Source organism: Leptopilina heterotoma, unplaced genomic scaffold (genome assembly GCF_015476425.1).
Source record: "Leptopilina heterotoma isolate Lh14 unplaced genomic scaffold, ASM1547642v1 Lhet_130, whole genome shotgun sequence".
Taxonomy (NCBI): domain Eukaryota; kingdom Metazoa; phylum Arthropoda; class Insecta; order Hymenoptera; family Figitidae; genus Leptopilina; species Leptopilina heterotoma.
Window position 1 is genome coordinate 1,451,618 of NW_025110849.1, and position 21,264 is coordinate 1,472,881.

General features: G+C 31.1%; 2 protein-coding genes across 2 annotated transcripts in view; one reads left to right on the forward strand and one right to left on the reverse strand.

Moving 5' to 3' along the window:
• Positions 1-21,264, reverse strand: part of LOC122512967 (BTB/POZ domain-containing protein KCTD9) — a 106,443-nt gene that overhangs the window by 71,312 nt on the left and 13,867 nt on the right. The gene's annotated exons all lie outside the window — the stretch shown is intronic.
• On the forward strand, positions 2,386-3,563 carry LOC122512971. The gene is made up of 2 exons (XM_043629176.1): positions 2,386-2,820; positions 2,989-3,563. Exons 1-2 carry the CDS (start codon positions 2,578-2,580, stop codon positions 3,196-3,198), a joined length of 453 nt encoding a protein of 150 aa, XP_043485111.1. The 5' UTR covers positions 2,386-2,577; the 3' UTR covers positions 3,199-3,563.

Here is a 21,264-nt window from a genome sequence, read left to right on the forward strand (position 1 = left end):
TTTCGCGTTAGATTTTTCCTGAACTTTATGGCCCAAACATGCAATCTAGTTCTTAAATTTTCCAATGAATTTATGTCTTGATTTACACATATCGATTGTGAAATATTAGAAGAACACTCAGATTCGTCATTTTCTGCAGCATTATCCAGTACATCATCATTATCGTCGAATTGATCGTTAAAATCTTCAAGATATTTCAAAGAGTCATTTATTCGATCATCAATTTTATTATCTTCAGTGCGATCGTCATTATTATCGATGTTATTACTATTATTATTAAAAATTAATTCTTGAATAGCTTGGGGAGTTTCAGAACTTTGAATTTGACAAGAATCATTATTAGTATCTTCTATGCGTCGTTTTTTATTATTAACTTCATAATTTGTTGAAATTTGACTTTTCATAAAAATAAAATCCGACTTGCTATTACTTTCACTATAATTTCCTCCATATGAATTAATTTCACTATAATGCGAAACATTATTAAGCTCACTAACAGTTCGTTTTCTTTTATTGACTTACGACAATAAAAATTTTCGAATCAAAAAATTTTAATTTGACAAGCGATACAATTTTAGAAAGACACCAATTGTTTTTTTACACATAAATTGATACATGAATTTTGTTACTATGTAAACAATTGAATAAAAATTTTGACAAACGAAAAATCCAACGTTACTATGCAAACAATTGAATACAAATTTTGACAAACAAAAAATCAAACGTCAAATTATTTGAAAGGAAGCATCAAGAATCATTTTATCCAAAAGTAAAATGAATACTGCCAATAAGTTCGCGCTTTTAGAGTTCCCAAAGAGCTCCGTAAATTTAAAGAAATTTAAAATTTTTAAATTAAAAAAATGTGTCGAAATTGTGCCTTTGTCTTGGGTATTTTATACAAAAAAATCACAGGAGTTACGTTGTAAATACCCAGGAGAAGAGGATTACTCAAAGGTTGACATGTGGGTAAAGGAAGGAATTGATCCTTTAGAAACCTGGAAACACTTTCCAGCAAATATGATTAAAGAAGCTCGTAAGTATTATATATTTTTCAATTATTGTTTAAAAAAAATATATATATATATATACGCATTTATTTTGCAATTTTTTTTCTTACACTTTAAGGTTATTTTCATATAAATTGTTAAATAAAATGGAATGGTTTTTTTTATATAATTAGTTGTATATTCTAATTTTATTTCTTAATATTTCATTTCATTTCAAATTTTGTTACTATTTTTAAAGGAGACTATGATCAAGCAAAGAGGAGATACGACAGAATGTGCTTGGATGATGCGGTTGAGAGCAGCAGTAATACTGAGTTTGAAAATCACGTAGAAGTTCAGGAAAACTTGGAAGTATTATCTCCAGAAAATGCAAAATCAATTTTACATCAAATTCAAGGACTCAAAAAAAATGATGACATCCAAGTTTCAGGCATAAAGAAATTAATAATAAATTTTGTTCCTTTAATTAATAATATAATAATATTTAATTTTATTATTATTTAATATTTAATTATTACATTTCCATTATTTAAATTTTGTTTTAGCTATTCAAGATTTGCAGTCATCCAGTGAAGCTTCTACACCTGAAAAGAGTCCAAAGATAAAGGCAATCGAAATCTTAAAACCAGGAGTGCCAAAAATCCCGGAGAGTATGTTATGTTTCTAACTATTTTTTATAACCTTTAAACTTTTGAAATTATTATTTATATATTTATATTTATTATTTATTAATATTATTTTATTTTTTATGAAATAATTACAATAAATTATTAATTATTTTTTATTTTACTATAATATTTATTAATATAAATAATAATATTATTTTAATACATATGATTTTTTAAAACTAGATAATCGATTAACAAATGTGGTTAACTATTCATCTTCAAGTGAGGATGAGTTTAAGAATCAGGTTTCTCCGAAAAAAAGCCTTTCTTCTAAAATTAAAAGCAAGTACCTGTTATAAATGTGAAAATATTATTAATTTAAAGTAGTATTTATCTTTTGAAATTATTTTTAAGTCTTTTTAGTATTTTATTATTATTTATTACTATTTGTTATAATTTTTGTTAGTATTTATCAATTATTTATTACTATTTCTTAGAATTTATTATTATTGTTATTATTATTTTTATTATGTATTACTTATTAATATTTCTTATTATTTATTTTATTTATTATTATTACTTTAACTCTTTAAATTTAACGATTTTAAAATTTCCTGATTGGTATTTATATTATTTAATCAATTTTTATTAATCAGCTAATTCATTTATTATTAACTTATTTTAATAAAAACTTTTTATGTAAATAAAAATTTATATTCCAGGAAAGTCGCTTTTTAGGGATACAAGGATTCACAAGAAAAATAAAATTGGGGAAGAATCGAAATTCGATTGTGAAAGCTCATCAAGCTCTAGTGAATCCGAAGATTCACCTATTTCAAAATCAAACATTCAAAATTGTAAGGAAGTTTTTGATATTGTATATTATAAGATCTCAATTTACTTTTAATTGTTTGCGTTTTAAATTAATTGCAGTTACTGACATAACTGACTTTATCGAAAGTATGGAGAAAAGATTAATGGGATACATAGATGGAAAATTTTTAAATCTGTTACGTCGAATCCAGTATGATATTAGTCAACGAACCCAAGTAATTTTGAAAATGGTGAATCAGGTTGGAGTTGGATCCCAAATTAAATCTTTTTTAGAAAACCCTTCAATGGATGAGCTTCCAATTGAATCATTGGAAGATTTTCTAAAGTTTGACGAAAAATTAAAGAATAGCACAGATTTGCAAGATAGTTTGGTAAATTTAAAAATGTTAATTTATAATTTTTAATTTATTATTACAGTCACTTAATTTTTTAGAGTGAAAAAATTCATATTTACAACAAATTTCGTTCTGTCAAATTTTTCTGGAAAATTAATAACTTTAAACTATACTTAAAATTATTTGTTTTTTTTATATTTTTAGAAAACTCAAATTTTGCGAGAGATAGCTGGTGCAACAAATTTACGCGATGCTGTAAAATCCATCATGCCCAAAATTATAAAAAAAGATGTGCAGCAAAAGTATTCCGGAAAAGGAAAAACGATAAAGGGGAAGGGGAAATTGAATTTTTCCAAAACAAATACGTTTTCCTGTATTAAAGGTAATTTCGAAATTTTTTCCCTGTTAAACTAAAATTTTGTCAATTGTTTTTACAAAATATAGAAAATTAAATTAGTTTTGAATCCTTATTAATTAAAGTTACTCTCCAAATTAAAGTCACTGTAGTTTATTTTTTATAATTGACACTTATTACATTTTACAGCTGCAACGCTTTTTAAACTCGAGGAAACGAAGGAGAACGATTTGAGCAGTGCCATAGGAATATGGTTGTCCCAAGCTGGAGACAGGGAAGGAGGAAGAAAAGAGAGAGCGTCAACAAGTAAAGAATTGCCGACAGAGAATACAAATATCGAAGAAAATCAAACTGAAGATGGAGAAATTACAGTTGAGATGAATGTAGATGAAAATGTCTGATTACTTTAATTCATTTAAATTCATTAAAATTATTTTTAAAAAAAATTATAATTATTATTGCTATAATATAATCGCATTATCATTAAAATTATGTTACAATTATGAAAGAAGTTTGCTTGTTAATTAATTAATTAATTATGTTAATTTTCACTTAAAGAGGATTAAATAAATAATGAAAAAATGTTTGACAATTTGGTGTTATTTCTTAAGTTGTAATAATAATTATTATAATAATAAATAATAATAATTCTAAAATTTTTTAATAAATTTCTTTAAATTATTTAAAAATTAAAATAATTTTTAAATTCAGGCAAAATTTTTTTAGTTATTCAGTTTTATTGATTTTTTATTATTTATTATATTAGCATATGTTAGGCTAAAATTTGGCTGCTGTTAATGGGCCAATAATTATTGCCAATATTTAACAAACAATAAAAATATTTAGGTTAAGATTTGGTAAAAAATAATGGGCCAATAATCACTGTCAGTATTTAACCAACTGTTTAAACATTTACGTTATTGTCTGGTCGCCAGTAATGGGCCAATAATTAATGCCACTATTTATCCAAGTGTTCAAATTCTTATATTGACATCTGGACGCCAGTAATGGCCCAATGATTACTGCCAACGTTTGACCATAGAATCCATATATCCAGACAAATTCTTGGTTGCCAACATTGGTCCAAATATGGTTGCCCAGTATTGGTGACGACGTGATCATCCCAAGTATCTCCCAGTGATAAACCCATATTGGGAATAAATATTAAGCCAATAAATATCCCAATCTTGGGCCATCATTACGCCAATGGTCACCATTGGAAAATTTCCCATTGGGCAGTTGAATCCCAAGCTTTTGATTTTTTATGTGCCCAAGGAATTGGACACATCGAAATTAGTCGGTAATGCTTATGCACAGAATGAAAACACTCTTAAGGACATTGAGCTTCAAGAATTTAAACAGGGATTTGTACTTAAGTTTAAAGTTGATACAACATCAAAGGTGGCACGACTACCGTGGCATATAAAGATGTTATAAGTGTATAAAGTTTGGTCATATTTTCAAGTTTTGTCAGAAGAAGACAAATGTGTGCTCATACTGTGCAGACGAGGGACATCAATATGACAAATGCCCGCTCTCTAAATCTGAATCAGTGAAATTCCACTGAAAATCAGTGAAATTTGGCTGAGAATCAGTGACTCTATTCTCGCGATTTGAATCTGTGGAATTTCACTGAAAATCAATTAAAAATAACTGGAATTTTAATCATTTTCCACTGCACTGATTCGCCAATGAAAAAACTACTGAAAATTTCTGTCACATATATTGAAAATTTCAGTTATTTTTTAAATGGCCAATTAGTGAAAAATGACTGAAATAATATATAAGTTAGCGTTGAAAAGACTAATAGCCAAAACGAAAGGGCCATCCATAAACCACGTAGCCTCTTGAGGGGAAGGGGGGGTCAAGCAATTGACTGCGACAAGAGGAAAAAATGGCGCTAATACGTGTAATAGCGTACTACAGGGGGAGGGGGGGTCAAAATTCCCAAAAAATGGGGCTACGTGGTTTATGGACGACCCCGAACTACGGTGCTCAACCAACCTAACCATTTGCTAGAGGTAGAGTATATTTATATATAATATAAATAATATGATATAATAATATATATATATATATATATATTTTATTTATTTTAATTTATTTATTTATTTTTATTTTTTTATTTAGAGTATATTTTTTTTATTGACAGAAGTGGGCCACCCGCCGTTTTTGGTTTTACAAGTGACATATCTGTCAACCGAATTTTTTTTTCTTTTTTTATTAACAGAAGGTCAATTTTCAGTTGGTCATTGAAGTGTGCGACGTACAATTGTGCACGGTGAGCTTCAAGCCACGATGTGTATAATAAAAAGGGTGACAAAAATTGACAACTGCATTTCATTTGTATGCCTTTTAAGCATTAAAATCCGTGAAGTCCGAAATCGCAGCTGATCATTTTTTCGAAATAACCTAAAATACATATTTTTTGTTTTAAAGCGTTTGTAAGCGTGTCAATAAAGTCAACGCTGCCAAAAAATCTATTCATTTCGTTTAAAAATTATTCTTAAGCTCTTAATGTCATATCTTAGGAATAAAAAAGTGAAAATATTGGTGTAATAATTATTTTTTGTTCGCAAATGATATTTTTAATCGTTTTATTTATTAAAGTTACGTCATTAGATCTCATGTAATTATTATTTTTAAGAGTTACAGTTAACAATTTTTTCAAAATATATGTATATAAATATATAAGCACATAGAAGTCAATATGTAAGAGAATGCCATACTGGTAGAGCAAGCGACAGTTTGTTCGCATTGACAATTGCACATCTACGTATATAAACATGTTTCTGAAAAGTCCAAAACCTTAGTAGACGTATACAAAGAAGGGACATTTAACTTTGATACTGATAATAAGTTAAAAGAAAAAAGACCTGTTGTTTGGGCTGAAGCGGATGAACTACTCGAAATTGTTGTAAGAGAGCGAAATTTTATTGGAAATACTATTGTTAAAATCATAGCAGATGGCGGTCAGGGTTTTTTTAAAATCTCTATGTCAGTATTCCCAGAAAATTATTCACCAGAAGTAGAATGCGATTTATATGATATTACACAGCCAGCGAGAAAGCGTACTAGATATTCTGAAGGAGGTTCGACTGGAAAAAAGCCAAGTTGACTAGCGTATACAGGTTAATAATGCTGTGCACAGTACCGCAAATAAAAGAAACGTATGAAAACGTTAAGATTTTATTCAAATTGATTAATCTAAACAATATTTCCTTCAAATTTGTTGCCGACTTTAAACTTATTCTTATAATCAATGGCATGCAAACGGCTACTTCGACATTTCCTTGCCCTTTCTGTTTTATAACACTGAAGGACTTAAAAGATCGCAAGGAATTGAGAAACCAAGATTCGCATGATAACGAGCGTAAGGGAGTAGACGAGGGAGATTGTGTGCAAAGTTTGGCGGATAATAATAATGAATATAAAGGTTTGAAAACATACGGAGATTTAAAGAGAGACTACAGTAAATTTTGTTCTCAGGGTAAAAACAAGAAATTTGCAAAGGAATCAAACAGTACAATAAATCCTTCACTTTTTGACGAAAATGATGATGTCTACGTCCTAGAGAAATGTGTCCTTCCCGAGCTTCACATATTACAGGGATTTGTTAACCATTACTTTTAGAATGGCTTGGTACCTCTAGTCGGTCGAGACAAAGCATTAATCTGGCCGAAGAAACTGAAAATTATTCCGAGAAATTACCAAGGCGAGATTTTTGAAGGCAATGCCTGCCGAAAGCTGTTAAGGGGCACACCTAGTGTGAGTGACTGAAAAAAACGTCGATTTTTAGGAATTTCTTTAAGGAAATTATTGCATCTAATTTTTTTTAAAGTTTTGTACATGTATATTTGTATAAATAATGAACATTTTGTAATTTTTGCAAAGAAAAATATCTTTTTTTTAAAGAGTTATTCGCTATATAAAAAAAACAGTTTCTCCACTGCTGCAGTTATTGCGGCCTTCTGAGTGACTGAAATAAAAAAAACCAAAAAGATTATTAAACTAGAAGATATTTGCCGTACTATGAGGCTCCAGTTTTTTTTGGATGAAAAATAAAATTTTGGGATGCCAAAAACTATCGAATTTTTTAGTCGAAATTTATAATTTTTTTTCAAAACTCCGCCATTTTTTTGAAATTCAATATTCTTTTCCATCCGAGGGTCATAGTACGGCAAATGTCTTCTAGTTTAATAATCTTTTTAGTTTTTTTGATTTCAGTCACTCAGAAGGCCGCAATCACTGCAGTAGTGGGACAACTTTTTTTTACACTTGCGAGATGGGACATAACTTTTAAAAAAATATGTATTTTTCTTTACGAAAATAAAAAATTAATAACTTGTTACATGCTGCTTTTCTGCTAAAGAAATAGATCCCAATATAGATATAGACAAACATATTAAAGAATTACGAACAGCTGTACGTGGTACCGATGAAGTCTCCGAAACATTGAAAATCCATGTAGCTTTGGCGCATACAAAACAATGTATTAATTTTTTGGGAAATAACGGATTGGGTATTTTTTCTGAGCAGACAGGTGAATCGATCCACCACGAATTTTTGGGGAAGATATAAGATGAACCTGATTGACGACCCCATGTACTTACAAAGGCTTAAAAAAGCCGTAGTTGAATTTTCCTCGCGTCATATTTAATCTTTTCTTTTAATTTTCCTTTATTTCGTTTATTAGTGTTCCTATGACAAATTTTATTTACATCATGTGAGAAACAAATAATGAAAATAAAAAACTTAAAAAGTATTTTAAACAAAAAAACAAAAAAAACAAAAAAACGAAAAAAAACATTAAAAAAATAAAAAAGGGACCAGTATATCACCACGTCCACGTCGTTGGTTCTGGGGGCAAGCAGAGAGTGATATTTAATTAGAATAATCAAAGTTATTAAAGTTATTAATAGAAAACTGCGTTCAGGAACTATTTAAAGCAATAAAATTGTATTTTAGGTTATTTCGAAAAAATGATCAGCTGCGATTTTGGATATCACGGATTTTAATGCTTAAAAGGCATACAAACGAAATGCCGTCGTCCGTTTTTGTCACCATTTTCATTATACTCATCGAGGCTTGAAGCTCACCGTGTGTGTTCTCCAGCAATTAGTGCAAAAAATTATCTACTTTTTCTTTTTTTCTCATTGTAAAAGTTATCGTTGTTTACATAAGTTATTCATCGAATTCAATCGGGTAAGTAGCCTTTATTAGAGTATCAGACCTAACCTTAAAAAATTTAAAGAGACTGTTTTATATTGTCGCTAGGTGTTATGACCACGTTATTTCTCGTCAAATTATGCTTGTGGGCCAAGTGCAGAAGTGGGCCACTGCATTGACGTTCCGTTACGACATTTAGTGATTTTGAATGAACTAATAAAGTGGTTCTATGAATTAATTTGTATTTTTTAGCAATCATGTCACCAAGAAAGGCTAAACCGACTGACTATGAACTCATTGTCTACGACAAATTACTTTATACTATAAATCAAATAAAATTTCGAAACGCACTGCTTGTGTTTGGTTATACAATACTATTTATTGAAAAAATTAATCATTTAACCCTGTACATTTCCGTATACTTAAGCGTCGTGCGCGTCTTGTGGATATGTTCCGCTCTTCTTTTTTGTTTTAATAAGTTAATAATGAATCCAGGAGAAGAAAGAAAAGTGCGCGAGTTATTAAGTCAATGGGATTTGGAGGAGAAAACAATTTCTTCGTTTGCCGGTAAGTTGAACACGAGTCACACGAGTTTTACTAAATATAACCTCACTTTTTTGTATACATGTATTAATTGAAGACCCACGTGCACATATTCTCGTAACAATTGCATGTATGTTAATATGTGCAATAGATCATTATTCCGTGGAGGTCTTAAATTAATTCATTTTTTTCTAATTTTAATTTGCTTAGAAAACTCTGGACTTATTTGCCCTCCAGTATTTGGACGAAAAAACCCTACAGATCTTAATACCTCGGCTTGGGAAAAGAATTAGATTCCAACAACATTGGAAAGAGTGGGTAAGTTAAAATTTTTTTACTTATTTTAATTTAATTTACCTTTTAAAATTTATTTCACAGAATTCAAAAAATTCAGTTGTATAATTTTCTTAACCTTCGGAGAACACATGGGGTCTTTTTGACCCCACGCTTTTTTACAAAAAGCTCTTTATCTTTTTTTAATATTTTTAATAAGGACTTTCAAGTATACAGACTTATTCTACAGAGTTTAAACTATAATTAAAAAAATTCTTTAACTTGATTAGATGAGCAGTTTAAAATTGGTTGAGCTTTGAAAAATAGTCTAAAAAATAGGTGTGTTCTCCAAGGGTTAAAAAACATTATTTAACTTAAAATTTACTGTTAAATAATAATGTAGTGGCGTTTTTTATCTTAAAAGTTGAGGAACAATTATAAATTTTTTTTTCAATTTCTAAATTTCTAAACTTTTTAAAAATTATGTTCAAAAGTTAAAACAAAAAATATTTGTTTATTTAATATTTTGTTAATAAAATTAAACGACGAAAATTAAAGATAATTTTTTAGATAGAAAATAAGCTATTTTTTTTAAAAATTGGATAAAAATTACAATTGTTCACTAAATTTCAAGGAAAAATACAAATGTTTATTTAATATTATTATTGAACAACAAATTTTAATTAAAATTAATCTTTTTAAATTTTATAATTTCATTTTTCAAAATAATTGAAATCGTTTTTGCCGACAAAATTAATTCAAATGGAAAAAATTTCAGGAGAAAAATTTTAAAAAAGTTTTGATAATGAACGAGTATTTAAAAATAGAATCAGATTAAAAAATATATTATTTTCCCTCTTTTTAAAAATTATTTTCTGATTTTAGGTTAAACAATTTGATTCAGGAGCATCATCTTCTACTGATATTAATGCAAATAAAGAAAAGTCTTTAACCTGCTTGAGTAATGCAACCTTGGTAGATCTGCCACAGATTCTTCTAGAGGGCGAAGAAATTAATAAAATTGATTCTGTCGAGTTACTGGGTACTGATACACCATCAGGCATTATTAGAGGAACATTTGCTAACAATGTTGAGATTGTTGTAAAACATAATGACGTTAATTAAGCTGAAACTCATTAATCAGAAGAATTTCAACCAGTGAAGAAAAAAATTAAGATATACGTGAGTAATAGAAATGCATTCAGTTTTTCAAAAATGTTACACATATAAACATAACATAACATAACATAACATAACATAACATAACATAACATTTTCTGTCTTTTGTATGTATTATAAAAACATATAAAAGAGCTATTTGCATTTATTCCAAACTCAAGAAATTTATAGAGCGCCAAAAGACAAAAATCAAACTTAATTTTTATTCTAATTTGAATACGTAATAAATATTAATTTTTTAAATCACATCTCTAATTTACATGCAAATAAAAAAAGAAAATAATACTTCTTTATTTTAGGACTTTTTTTTGCTTAGGGACTTTTGGGAAATCTGCCTACAGATACCTTGGATTCCGCACTCCAAGGTTATGTGGGGTTGGTATGATAAAACAAAAGGAAATATAAAAAAAGAAAAATAAATATATAAAATAATAAATTTAATAAACTGGCGACCTACTGCCAGCCCGACCTACTGAAACCCGTAACCCTTCTTTTGGAGCCCTATACCCTCCCTCGGAACTGTCGTAAGACTTTAGCCTTCGAGAGTGGCGCTCCAACTCTGTCGCTGATGCGACTTTGTTCTTTGTCTGCGTCAATAATTAAAATTTTTTTTTAATATTTCAAAGCCTAAGCGGAATTTACAGCACAACAATAATAAAAAACAAATTTTTAAAGAAGTGTAAAAAGTCAAAGATAAAATTGTAAACGGATATAAAAAAGAAAAGAAAAAAAAGTAAACACGTGTATAATGTTGAAAAGATAAAACTGTATAAAGACGAATAAAAACACAAAACAAATTAAAAAATGTATAAGGACAAATAAATCACAAAATAAATTAATAAAAAACAAACAAACATATTAAAAGCTGTATAAATCACGCTTTTTGGCGGCCATCGAGATCCTTCCTCGTCATAACCGAGGTTACGAAGTTCTCGACTTGCCGCCAATTTTCTTACGACTGGGTCATTAGCTCTACCATGTTCTCCGGTGTAACCTGACAGTTAACACCGTCAAACATGGCTTGCCTCTCCAAGTCCCATTTCTTGTATGAAAAGAGGGTGTGCGTAAATTATTAGCTCCTTTTAATACTTCTTATTTGCTTTTAGTTCTTGCGAGAGTCTTCTTCGCCTCCTCAAGGGCCGTCCTGAAGACTCCGCATCCTCTGCTGCCTGCAATATGGGTGGTTGACACCTTATTGCCAAACTTTTCGTTGTATAAAAAGCAACTTGGGCTCTTCTTACAGTTGGAGAACCTGTGACCGGCTTCACCGCACTTAAAGCACGCAGCCGATCTGTCCACCTTCTGGCATTTCGCTCCAATATGACCGTATCCCAAGCATCGTTGACACCGAACGACCATTACTCTTTTTTTAATTGGGCAACACATAAAACCAATTTTTACGTGTCCCAATTTCTTCAGCCTGTTCGCCTCTTCCGGGTTGGTGACTACAACCGCGAGCTTCATCCCTCGGCGGTTGGATCCTAAGACCGTCAATTTCCTCCATCCTGGCTTTCCTATCGCTTCCGACAACACTTGTTGCACCTCGGCTTCTTGGGTAAGGCAATCCAAATCACAGATCTCGAGTGTAACTCTTCGATCCAACGACTGCACCTTACCCATGCTTCCAACCGCTTTGGTGACCTCAGTGGTGAAAGCGCCCTTGTCGGAGCCTCCTCTGATCTTAATCAGAAGGTCTCCCTTCTTTGTAGCTTTGCTGCTACTATTCTCGTATGGCAGTCGTCCGGGTTGACCTCTTTGCGAAGTTTACCCAGAACGTCAGCATACGTTAATCCTTGACCGACTCGGATTAGAACTGCGGATCTTATTGATCCCATTCTTTCCATTTGAGGAATCTTTGGATCTGGTACTTCCGTTTCCATTGGAGGAGCTTATCTCGCGAGTCTCTTCTATCGCCTCGTCGTCTACTTCTGAGTGGATAGCGCTATGTACAGTCTTTCCGCTACTGCAGCTTGACACACTCAGAAGGCTGGACGCGCTTCCCTTTCTTATTCTTTCTCCTTCCACGATGTTCTGTGGATCCAATCTTTCCACGATCACCCGTGACACTGCGAGAAAGTATGAGCCCCCACAATCCGCGCGCACTTGGGACCGATGGTGAGATTTCCCGTTTCCGGCCTGCTCACATGGGGTACTTTCTTTAAATTTTGTAAATCCATTCTTTCTTGCTGTTTGGTTGCCCTTTAGTGAAAAGCCCCGCCACCACGGCAAGGTCGTGTCTGGCAGCGGGACCACTTCTCCCAGCACATCAAAGAAATCAATCTTGTTTAGCAGTGGACCCGCTTCTCCCAGCACATCTAAGACATCAATGATGTTCAGCAGTGGACAACCAGCGGCGGAGTTATTGTAGGACGTTATTGTTATTGTGGAAAGTGTTTTAAAATTAACTACAAGTGGAGTGGCAGTTTTAAAACTTTATAAACAAGAAAAGCAGTTTTTGAAAGACTCTACTCGAGATGACCCAATGGGAAAAGGACCATTGGCGCATTAATGGCCCAATAATGGGAGCCACCATTCCATTATTGTCCCATTATTGGCACCCAATAATGGACCACTAATGGTAAAATCGTGGGATGTCCACGCCGATGCCAATAATTGGCAACCACTATTAAAAAACCATTATTATTATATTAAAAAACCATTAGGACATGAAAAAACCATTAATAACAAAAAATTTTATTAACTTTTATTAAACAATAAATTTATTTATTTAATAATGATTTCATTTATTATTATTATTTATCATTAAAAATATAAATTTTTTAAATTAATTATTTTATAGAAATGGTTATTATTTTCTATCACATTGAAATGTGAATAACCCTTTCGTTCAGAGTCTAAAAATTATTTACCTCACATCCATCAGTGCAAAAATAGGAGAGGACGGGCAGAATAAAATTCCACAAATATTCGTGAGAATGCTGCCTCCTTATATACTTTTCAAGTTTCATGTTAGTTGCGAGAGAGTTTGAAACAACACCTCCTACTTAGTGGTCCATTATTGGGAGCCAATAATAAACCTAGAGAAAACCAATGGCTCCCAATATTGGGCCATCAATGCACCAATAATAGACTAATATCTATTTCTCATTGGGGAGTTAGAAGACTGTATTCTGCAATATGAATTATCAGATGATATGAGTAAAACGTAAGAAACACAATTTTTAATTGATATTACAGGCCTCGGACATTATAACCTTTTCGACTTTTTTCGACTATTTTTAAAAAATGCTACATTTTTCGACTTATTTTAAAAAAAACAAAATATTAAAATAATAGCAGAAAACATACAAGAGATAGTAAAACAGACATGCTATTAAATTGTGCGCATGCGCCTAATGAACAGCCATATCTCTTTACCGGGAAATTCAAAATACAAACGCCTAAATACATAAAAATATCTAAAACCTGAAAAAAAATTACATAAAATCAAATCATATAAAAAAGTATGACAATAAAATCAATCACTGCATAATTAAAAAAAAATAAAACAAATTTTAAAAAAAGAAATTGATAATATTAAACAGTAAAAAAAATATCAAAAAATTATATATTCAAAAATTTTTCATTCCATTAAAGACACATCAACTCAATCTGAAAAATAATAATAGCCTTTTAATTAATCCCAATTTTTATAATAATCCAAAATGAATAATGTTAAAAACAAACAAATTTTTATCCATACTTGCAAGATAAAACAAACTTTTTTTGTTATTATAAAATTTCAAACTTTTCTTATTCATTATTTCTTTCAATATTTCAGGCAACTCCGCTGATTGGAATTATACGCTTGAGTTTTCAAATAATAGGACAATACATGCTATTACAATTATTTTTATCCCACATGCACAAAAGTGGCGCTTTCTGATAGCAGACGACAGGGAGAAAAGTCATTCATTTCTTCGACCGTATGAAAATGGCGGATGTGTTCTCCCATGGGCACACATGCATTTTTCTTGCTCATGGGAGAAAACGTCCGCCATTTTCATAAAAATCGAACAAGTGAATGACTATTACTCCCTGTCGTCTGTTATCTGAAATCGCCACTTTTGTGCATTATGAATAAAAAATATCGTAAGAAACATGGGAATAAAGGCAGCCAATTTGTTTTCGATGATTTTTGTGACACGAGTGGAGGTCGAGGGCGCCCCGAGACCTTAACTCGTGTCACAAAAATCACCGTAAAGAAATAGCTGCCTTTATCCTCTTATTGCTTAATATACTATTCCTTTTCTATCCGACTCTCCAGCTCATTCCGAAGGTTAGTAGTCAATTTTCAACGTTTGTTAACTAAAAAGCCAAAAACTACAAAATTTAAAAATTCCTCTAAGCATGCAGGCTGCTTTTAATTTGACTTTTTTCAAAAATCCTTTTTCTGTCCGACTCTCGACCTCATTCCGATCCTTGGTAGTCAATTTTCATTGTTTGGTATTTTCCCAGTGAGCATACTTGTTCAAAAGACGTTCTAAGGATGTCTTTTTGCGGACGTCATTTGGACTTGTACAAAATTCGTCTTAAAGACGTTCTATAAATGTTCTATGTCTTGCCCATTAGATGTCTTAAAGACGTCTTTTTTATTCAACTTTTGAAAATAGAAAAATTTTCATGAATAGGAAATATTATTTTCTAAGTTCATCTTGGACTTAGAAATTCGTGAATGTAGAATTCATTGAAATTTTTCTAAGTTAGATTCATTTCATTGACAAGTGAGATCGTTAACTATGCCGAGGCTCATATCTTGGTTTTATCCACAGATTTATCTTTAAAATCTTTTAGTATACAGCATCGTAAACCATATACATGATTCACCGCTCCATGCTCAAGAAATACTAAAACGAAACCCAAGGTCTCATTGGAGGATTCTTCTAAGTGTTTCGTGTAGCCTGGGCTATCAATTGCAAGCGTCGTTAATATTTGGGCAATTGAATCGAATGCACAGGAGTTTTTCACCATATATTTTCGTTGATTGATAATAATTGGTGCTAAAATTGAATTTCCATTGAGCAGTAACATCAGCTACCGAATCAATTATAGTCAAAGTTAAATTTCCGTTGAAATTTTCGATTTCTTTACAATCTACGGATGTAGTGTTGATTACTTTTGTTGCATCTAAAACTATATTTTCAGTAGATTTTTTCTCTTCGAAATCAAGGTAACTACATGTCAAACCTTGCATTTGAATTTCTGCTATTTTCGAAGCAGCAATTAATCATTGAGCTTTGGTAGACTCGAAGTCTATTTTGAAGTCGCAGCGTATGGCTCCATGCACATTATTCAAGATATTATTTTTCAATTCTGAAAACATACCTTCAACGTAGCTACTTGTCGGTCTCACATAAGGCGACGAAAAATCTTTTCGATTTACTGCCGTCCACAGCGGAAATTCTTTTGCTTAATTAAAAAGGTGATTGCAGAACTGCGGCATGTAGTACGCATTAGCCGTTTCGTAAATTTTACTGTAATTCAATTCTGCTTCTTCTTTTGATTTTTATCCAATTTACAATGTTTTCGTGGGCGACTACCTCTTGATGGATAAAGCATTGAGGATCATCTGATATAAAAATCTTTAACAACATGATTACATTTGGCGAAGCACTTCAATCGAAAAAAAATTCGAATTAAGTGGGCTACATCAACTCGAATATACGTCTTTATTAACCGCTTCTTATTGGTTTCATTTGTTGTCAAAAATTGAAAACATTTTTTAATGTAATCTTTTAATGACATTGTGTTAAATGATAACATCATTGCTCGCAATAATGCTCTAGAGTAGTCGCACACAGCTTCTCTAGGAACAATCTTGACATATTTTATCAAGTTAAATAACCAGTAAGCAATGTTTATCATATCATGGGAAGCTGAGAGCATTTGACCTACATTAAGAGAAATATTACAGAAATTTATAACAATTTCGTATAAGAAAATTGCAGGTGATTTTATTCCGTCTGGCATGTCAATCGTGGTAACTAAACTACCAGTGCCGTCAGTGTAAATTGTCGCTTCTTCTCCGAAAAGACGAGAGTATTCTTTATAAACAAATACTTGTTCTGGTAAGAGGTACTGTAATTGAAACTTGCTGGCAGAAATGTGCCGGATAGAACCGCAATAAGGTGTTCTGTTCTGCAGCTTTAAGAGTATAGCAATTGGATCTGTACCATCTTTGCGATCAACGTTAAGCTCCTTATCTCTCAACTCGTGTTACAATTTTTTCAAGACATCACTTTTATAGAGATTTGGAGCTGGATAATCACCAATATTCTGCATTTCCGTAGCGATTTTACGACGGGTATTTGCAGCACCATCCTTTAATACCATTTGCCCAATTGCTTTTCGTTTCTCAAATCTTAATTGACGTTTTACTTTTTCATGTGGTTTTAATCTAGTGTTAATGCATTTCACTTGTTTTTGGCTTTTAAATTAACAAACGATGAAAATTGACTACCAATGATCGGAAAGAGGTCAAGAGTCGGATAGTATAAGGAATTTTGGAAAAAGTCAAATTAAAAGCAGCCTGCATACTTAGAAGAATTTTGGAGTATTTAAATTTTCTAGTTTTTGGCTATTAAGTTATCAAACGATGAAAATTGACTACTAATCATCGGAATGAGGTCAAGAGTCGGATAGAAAAAGAAATTTTGAAAAAAAGTCAAATTTAAAGGAGCCTGAATGCTTAGAGGAATTTTTAAATTTTGTAGTTTTTGGCTATTAACGGTGTTCGATGGTCTCTGAAATTTCTAGATTATATTCGACAAACTGCTATCACCCAACAAATACGGCTCTGCCTGGTTTAAATGACATGAAATTGGTAAACAATCATTTTTGAACGAGTTTTTCGCTGCACACAAGCACTTTTTGCAAAATCTGAATCCGAACCATTGACACAAATCTTCTTAATTACCTAAATCCAAAATTTTTTTTTAAATCCTGATCACGACTGGGTCGTGGCTGATGGCCATCAATTAATTCCATCAGTCTACGCGGGAATCGAAATAAATCCTATAATGGAAATGGTGATCCTAGTGCGGTGATGTACTCTGGACCAACCTACATCGCTATTCGTAGTGGAAAGCACTCTGCTTCAACTGCAGATTCACACGCCAAAGATTTCGTTAACTTACTTAAGATGCCAGAATTTGATTGCATTACAAAAACCCCAGAAGGAAGCATCAAACCCATAGTAATTTCCACAGTAGACGGCGGACCGGACGAAAATCCGCGATACCAGAAGGTAATCGCAAACGCAATTAAACATTTTAAAGATTTTAATCACAAACGCACCAGGCAGAAGTGCCTATAACAGAGTGGAACGACGTATGGCCCCTTTGAGTAAAGAACTTTCAGGGATTGTTTTGCCATTCAATCACTTTGGATCTCATCTCGATGTAAATCATAATACTGTAGATTCAGATTTAGAGATGCGGATTTTCAAGTACGCAGGCGAGGTTTTATCTGAAGTTTGGTCATCTATGATTATTGACGATCATCCTGTTATAGCAGAATATGTCGAACCGGAAGCTTTGAATCCTGCACCAATGCCTGAAATGGACTGGTACAGAAGACACGTCAGAGAAGCACAGTACATCCTTCAAATATTTAAATGTGAAGACATTCAATGTTGTGGAAAAAGGAGAAGCAGCTAGTGGACCATTTTACCTAATAGATTTCAATAAATTATTGCCGTACCCAATTGTTCAGGGATCAATATTAAAAGTTCCTGCTCCTGACGACAATTTTTCATTGAAGTTCTCTCCGCTATTAATGCGTCTAGCACATTTAAAAAACATGATTAATGTCCTAAACATTTAAATTACATTTTCGCCTAATTATAATTATAATTAGGCGAAAATGTAATTTAAATGTTCAGGAAAGTTTCTCGCTAAACATTTATTTAATCGGGACATTTAAATCTTTACACAATTTTCACTAAACTTTTCAGTTAAATATCCCGAATATTGCAAGTAAATATTTAATAAATTTTTAGGAAGGTTTCGGTGCTGTGGGGGTTGTAAAAATAAGGAAACAAAATTTATCATTATCCACTGTCGTACAAGTTCAAAGTGTTCCTCTTCCTCATTCAGAGGAGAAAAATCAAGCTGTAAAGTGGTTAGAAATTCACCTTGTTCCGACGAATGTAGTTAACCAACTGTAGGATAAATCGCATTTAAAACGTCAATCATTTTAAAAAAATGGATACAGTAGGTGTTTTCATGTCCGAGGATCATGATCCAGATCACTTAGTAACCAATCACAGCATACGAAAAGTGATCCGCATCATGATCCTTAAGCATGCAAAAAACAGCCAGTGTTTACGATTATTTTAAAAAATCTCCTGCTTTAAAGACTTTTAAAACTTTTATTAATTTTCATTCGCGATTTTTTATGTCCACAAGTTTCATTATTCAAATCAATAAATCGTATGGATTTTAAAAAATTTTATTTAAAAAAAGAAAATTTTTTTTGAAGAATAAAAAATTGTAAAGCAGTTAAAAATTTCATTATTTAATTATTTGTAGTGTATAATAATTGTAAATACTGAAAAAATGTTTTAAAAATATCTAAATTTCTAAAAAAAGGTCAATTTTGATTGCCTCAAATTTTACTATTTTAATAGCTGAAAAAAAATTTCGAAAATGGTTAAAATTTTAATTTTTTTAAAAAAGGTTTCGAAAATTTAAAAAAAAATTTATTTAGTTTTAGTAGTATAGAATAAATTAAGATCTAAATAATTAAAAAAAAAATTGCCGCCCGTCAACAACGTAAATATCGAAGGGTTGAAAGATTACCGGTCCTTTCCTTTAAAATAAACTCTAATTATTGAAATTAAATAAATTCCTAAATTAATTTATTGAGATAATAATATAATTTAATAAATAATTTAATTATTAATTATTTTTAATTTATTTTTCATTTTAAAAAATAGGTTGAAAAAGTAAATAAGGTCAATCCATAATTTTCGTAACAAACAATACTTAATTTAAATAAATTATTATTAACTAATATAAATTTTTAAAGAAAATTTTAATGAATTAATTTTTAACAGCTGTTGCAAGATTTCAAAAAACTGCACGAAAATTGTAAAAACAAATTAAACAGTCATTGGGACAGTGCAATAAACATTCTTCAAACCTCATTACAAGAATGCAAACAATAAACTGGTGAAGATTTGGATTTTTTTCACCATCACTGGCAAGACACAACAAGGATGCAGTGTTGCTCTATTTGCTGCCATATTTAATAAATCCTCCGCGAAGTAATACTCGAGCTGCAAAAATTTCCGTCAGGGAAAAACAAAAGGCCTTTATTATTCACGCAAAAACTGCAGCTGATATTTTAATTAAGCTATACATAGACAGCGAGAGATATATATTGCAACAGAAACAACTCTTCAACCGATTCCTGTAATTGTTGGTCCTTTGGTCAATCTCGAAGCATTATACGTATATGTAAACGACTGTGTAAATAATCCTACGATTTATCGAACAGAAACCGTATTAGAGACTATCGATTTAAGATTTAAAATTATTTTTGCACTCAATTGCAGTTTTTCAACCAGGGCGGGGCCCATATGGCTATTTATTCAAAAAGCTCTGTATATCAATTTACCGAATGAAAAATGTAATAGAGAAACGAATGTCTTAATAGGGAGAATTTTACAGGAAGTTTCTCAAAGAAATGAAAATAATTTGAATTTATTATAGTTATTACGATGTTTGACTGTAAAAATTGTGACAATACTTTTCAAGGCTTTAAAGAATTTCTTAGTCATATAAATTTAAGTCATTCTACTTCGAATAGCTTCAAATGCGGTGGTCATTCTTGCTTAAGAAATTTTAAATCATTTAATTAATTGCGGACTCATGTACAAAGAAACCAGGTAAAAATTGTCGAAGCAGCTCATAAAAGTCCAAAGTTAAGTGTAAAAACAGAAATTAATTTAATCAGTGAAAGTACTAAAGCTATATGTGAACCATCTACCTCTCAAGTAGCCACAAGTGAAGACAGAGAAAACTATGATATTCCTTGTGAATCCAAAAACAGTAATCTTGATAATCATAAATGTAGTGCACAAATAACTTCACCAAATGTTTGAGCTCTTCCAACAAATGGTTGAATTTTGCTGCTGAAATATATGATTATCCAGATATTTCGAGAGCTAGATCTCTTGAAATAATAAATGATACTCAAAAATTGGTAAAGACTATATTAAAACATACTTTTCATACTGTCTCCGAGAATGTTGATCCGCAAATTTTGAACAATTCAGAAAATGCCATTGATGACAGCTGTGGAACATTTAAAAAATTTTAATACAGAATTTACCATTTTCGATGGATTTAAGAAAAATCAGAATTATATTTCACCAGAATCGTATCTGATTGGCGAGAGACAAGATTTTCGACAAATAAATGGAAATACTGTTATGAAGATGGTGCCTGCAACTGCTCAGTTCATACCTCTACGTCATGTGTTCAAAAAATTCTTTGAATTACCATCAGTTTATACAGATACAATTAAATACATAGATTTTTTTAAATGTAATACGTCGACAATTTCAAATTTTATTCAGGGAACACTTTAGAAAGATCTTAGTAAAAATGTTGGCAATGAAATTGTACTTCCACTATTTTTGTACTTAGACGACTACGAAACGAACAATCCCTTAGGAAGTCACAAGGGCATTTCTAAATGTGGTGCAGTTTACATTTCCATTCCCTGTTTACCTCCACAATTTCAGTCAAAACTTAAAAATATTTTTTTATTTATTTTATTTAACAGTTTAGAAAATAAAAATAAAAAAAATAAAAATAAAATTTAGAAAATATTTCAAAAATCCTATAATTTTTTCGAAAGTTAAAGACGAGTTAGAGGTCTTAGAAAATATAGGAATTCCCATTAATCTTCCAAAGCGAAGTAAAATACTTGTACTTTCGTCTTTTGTTAAT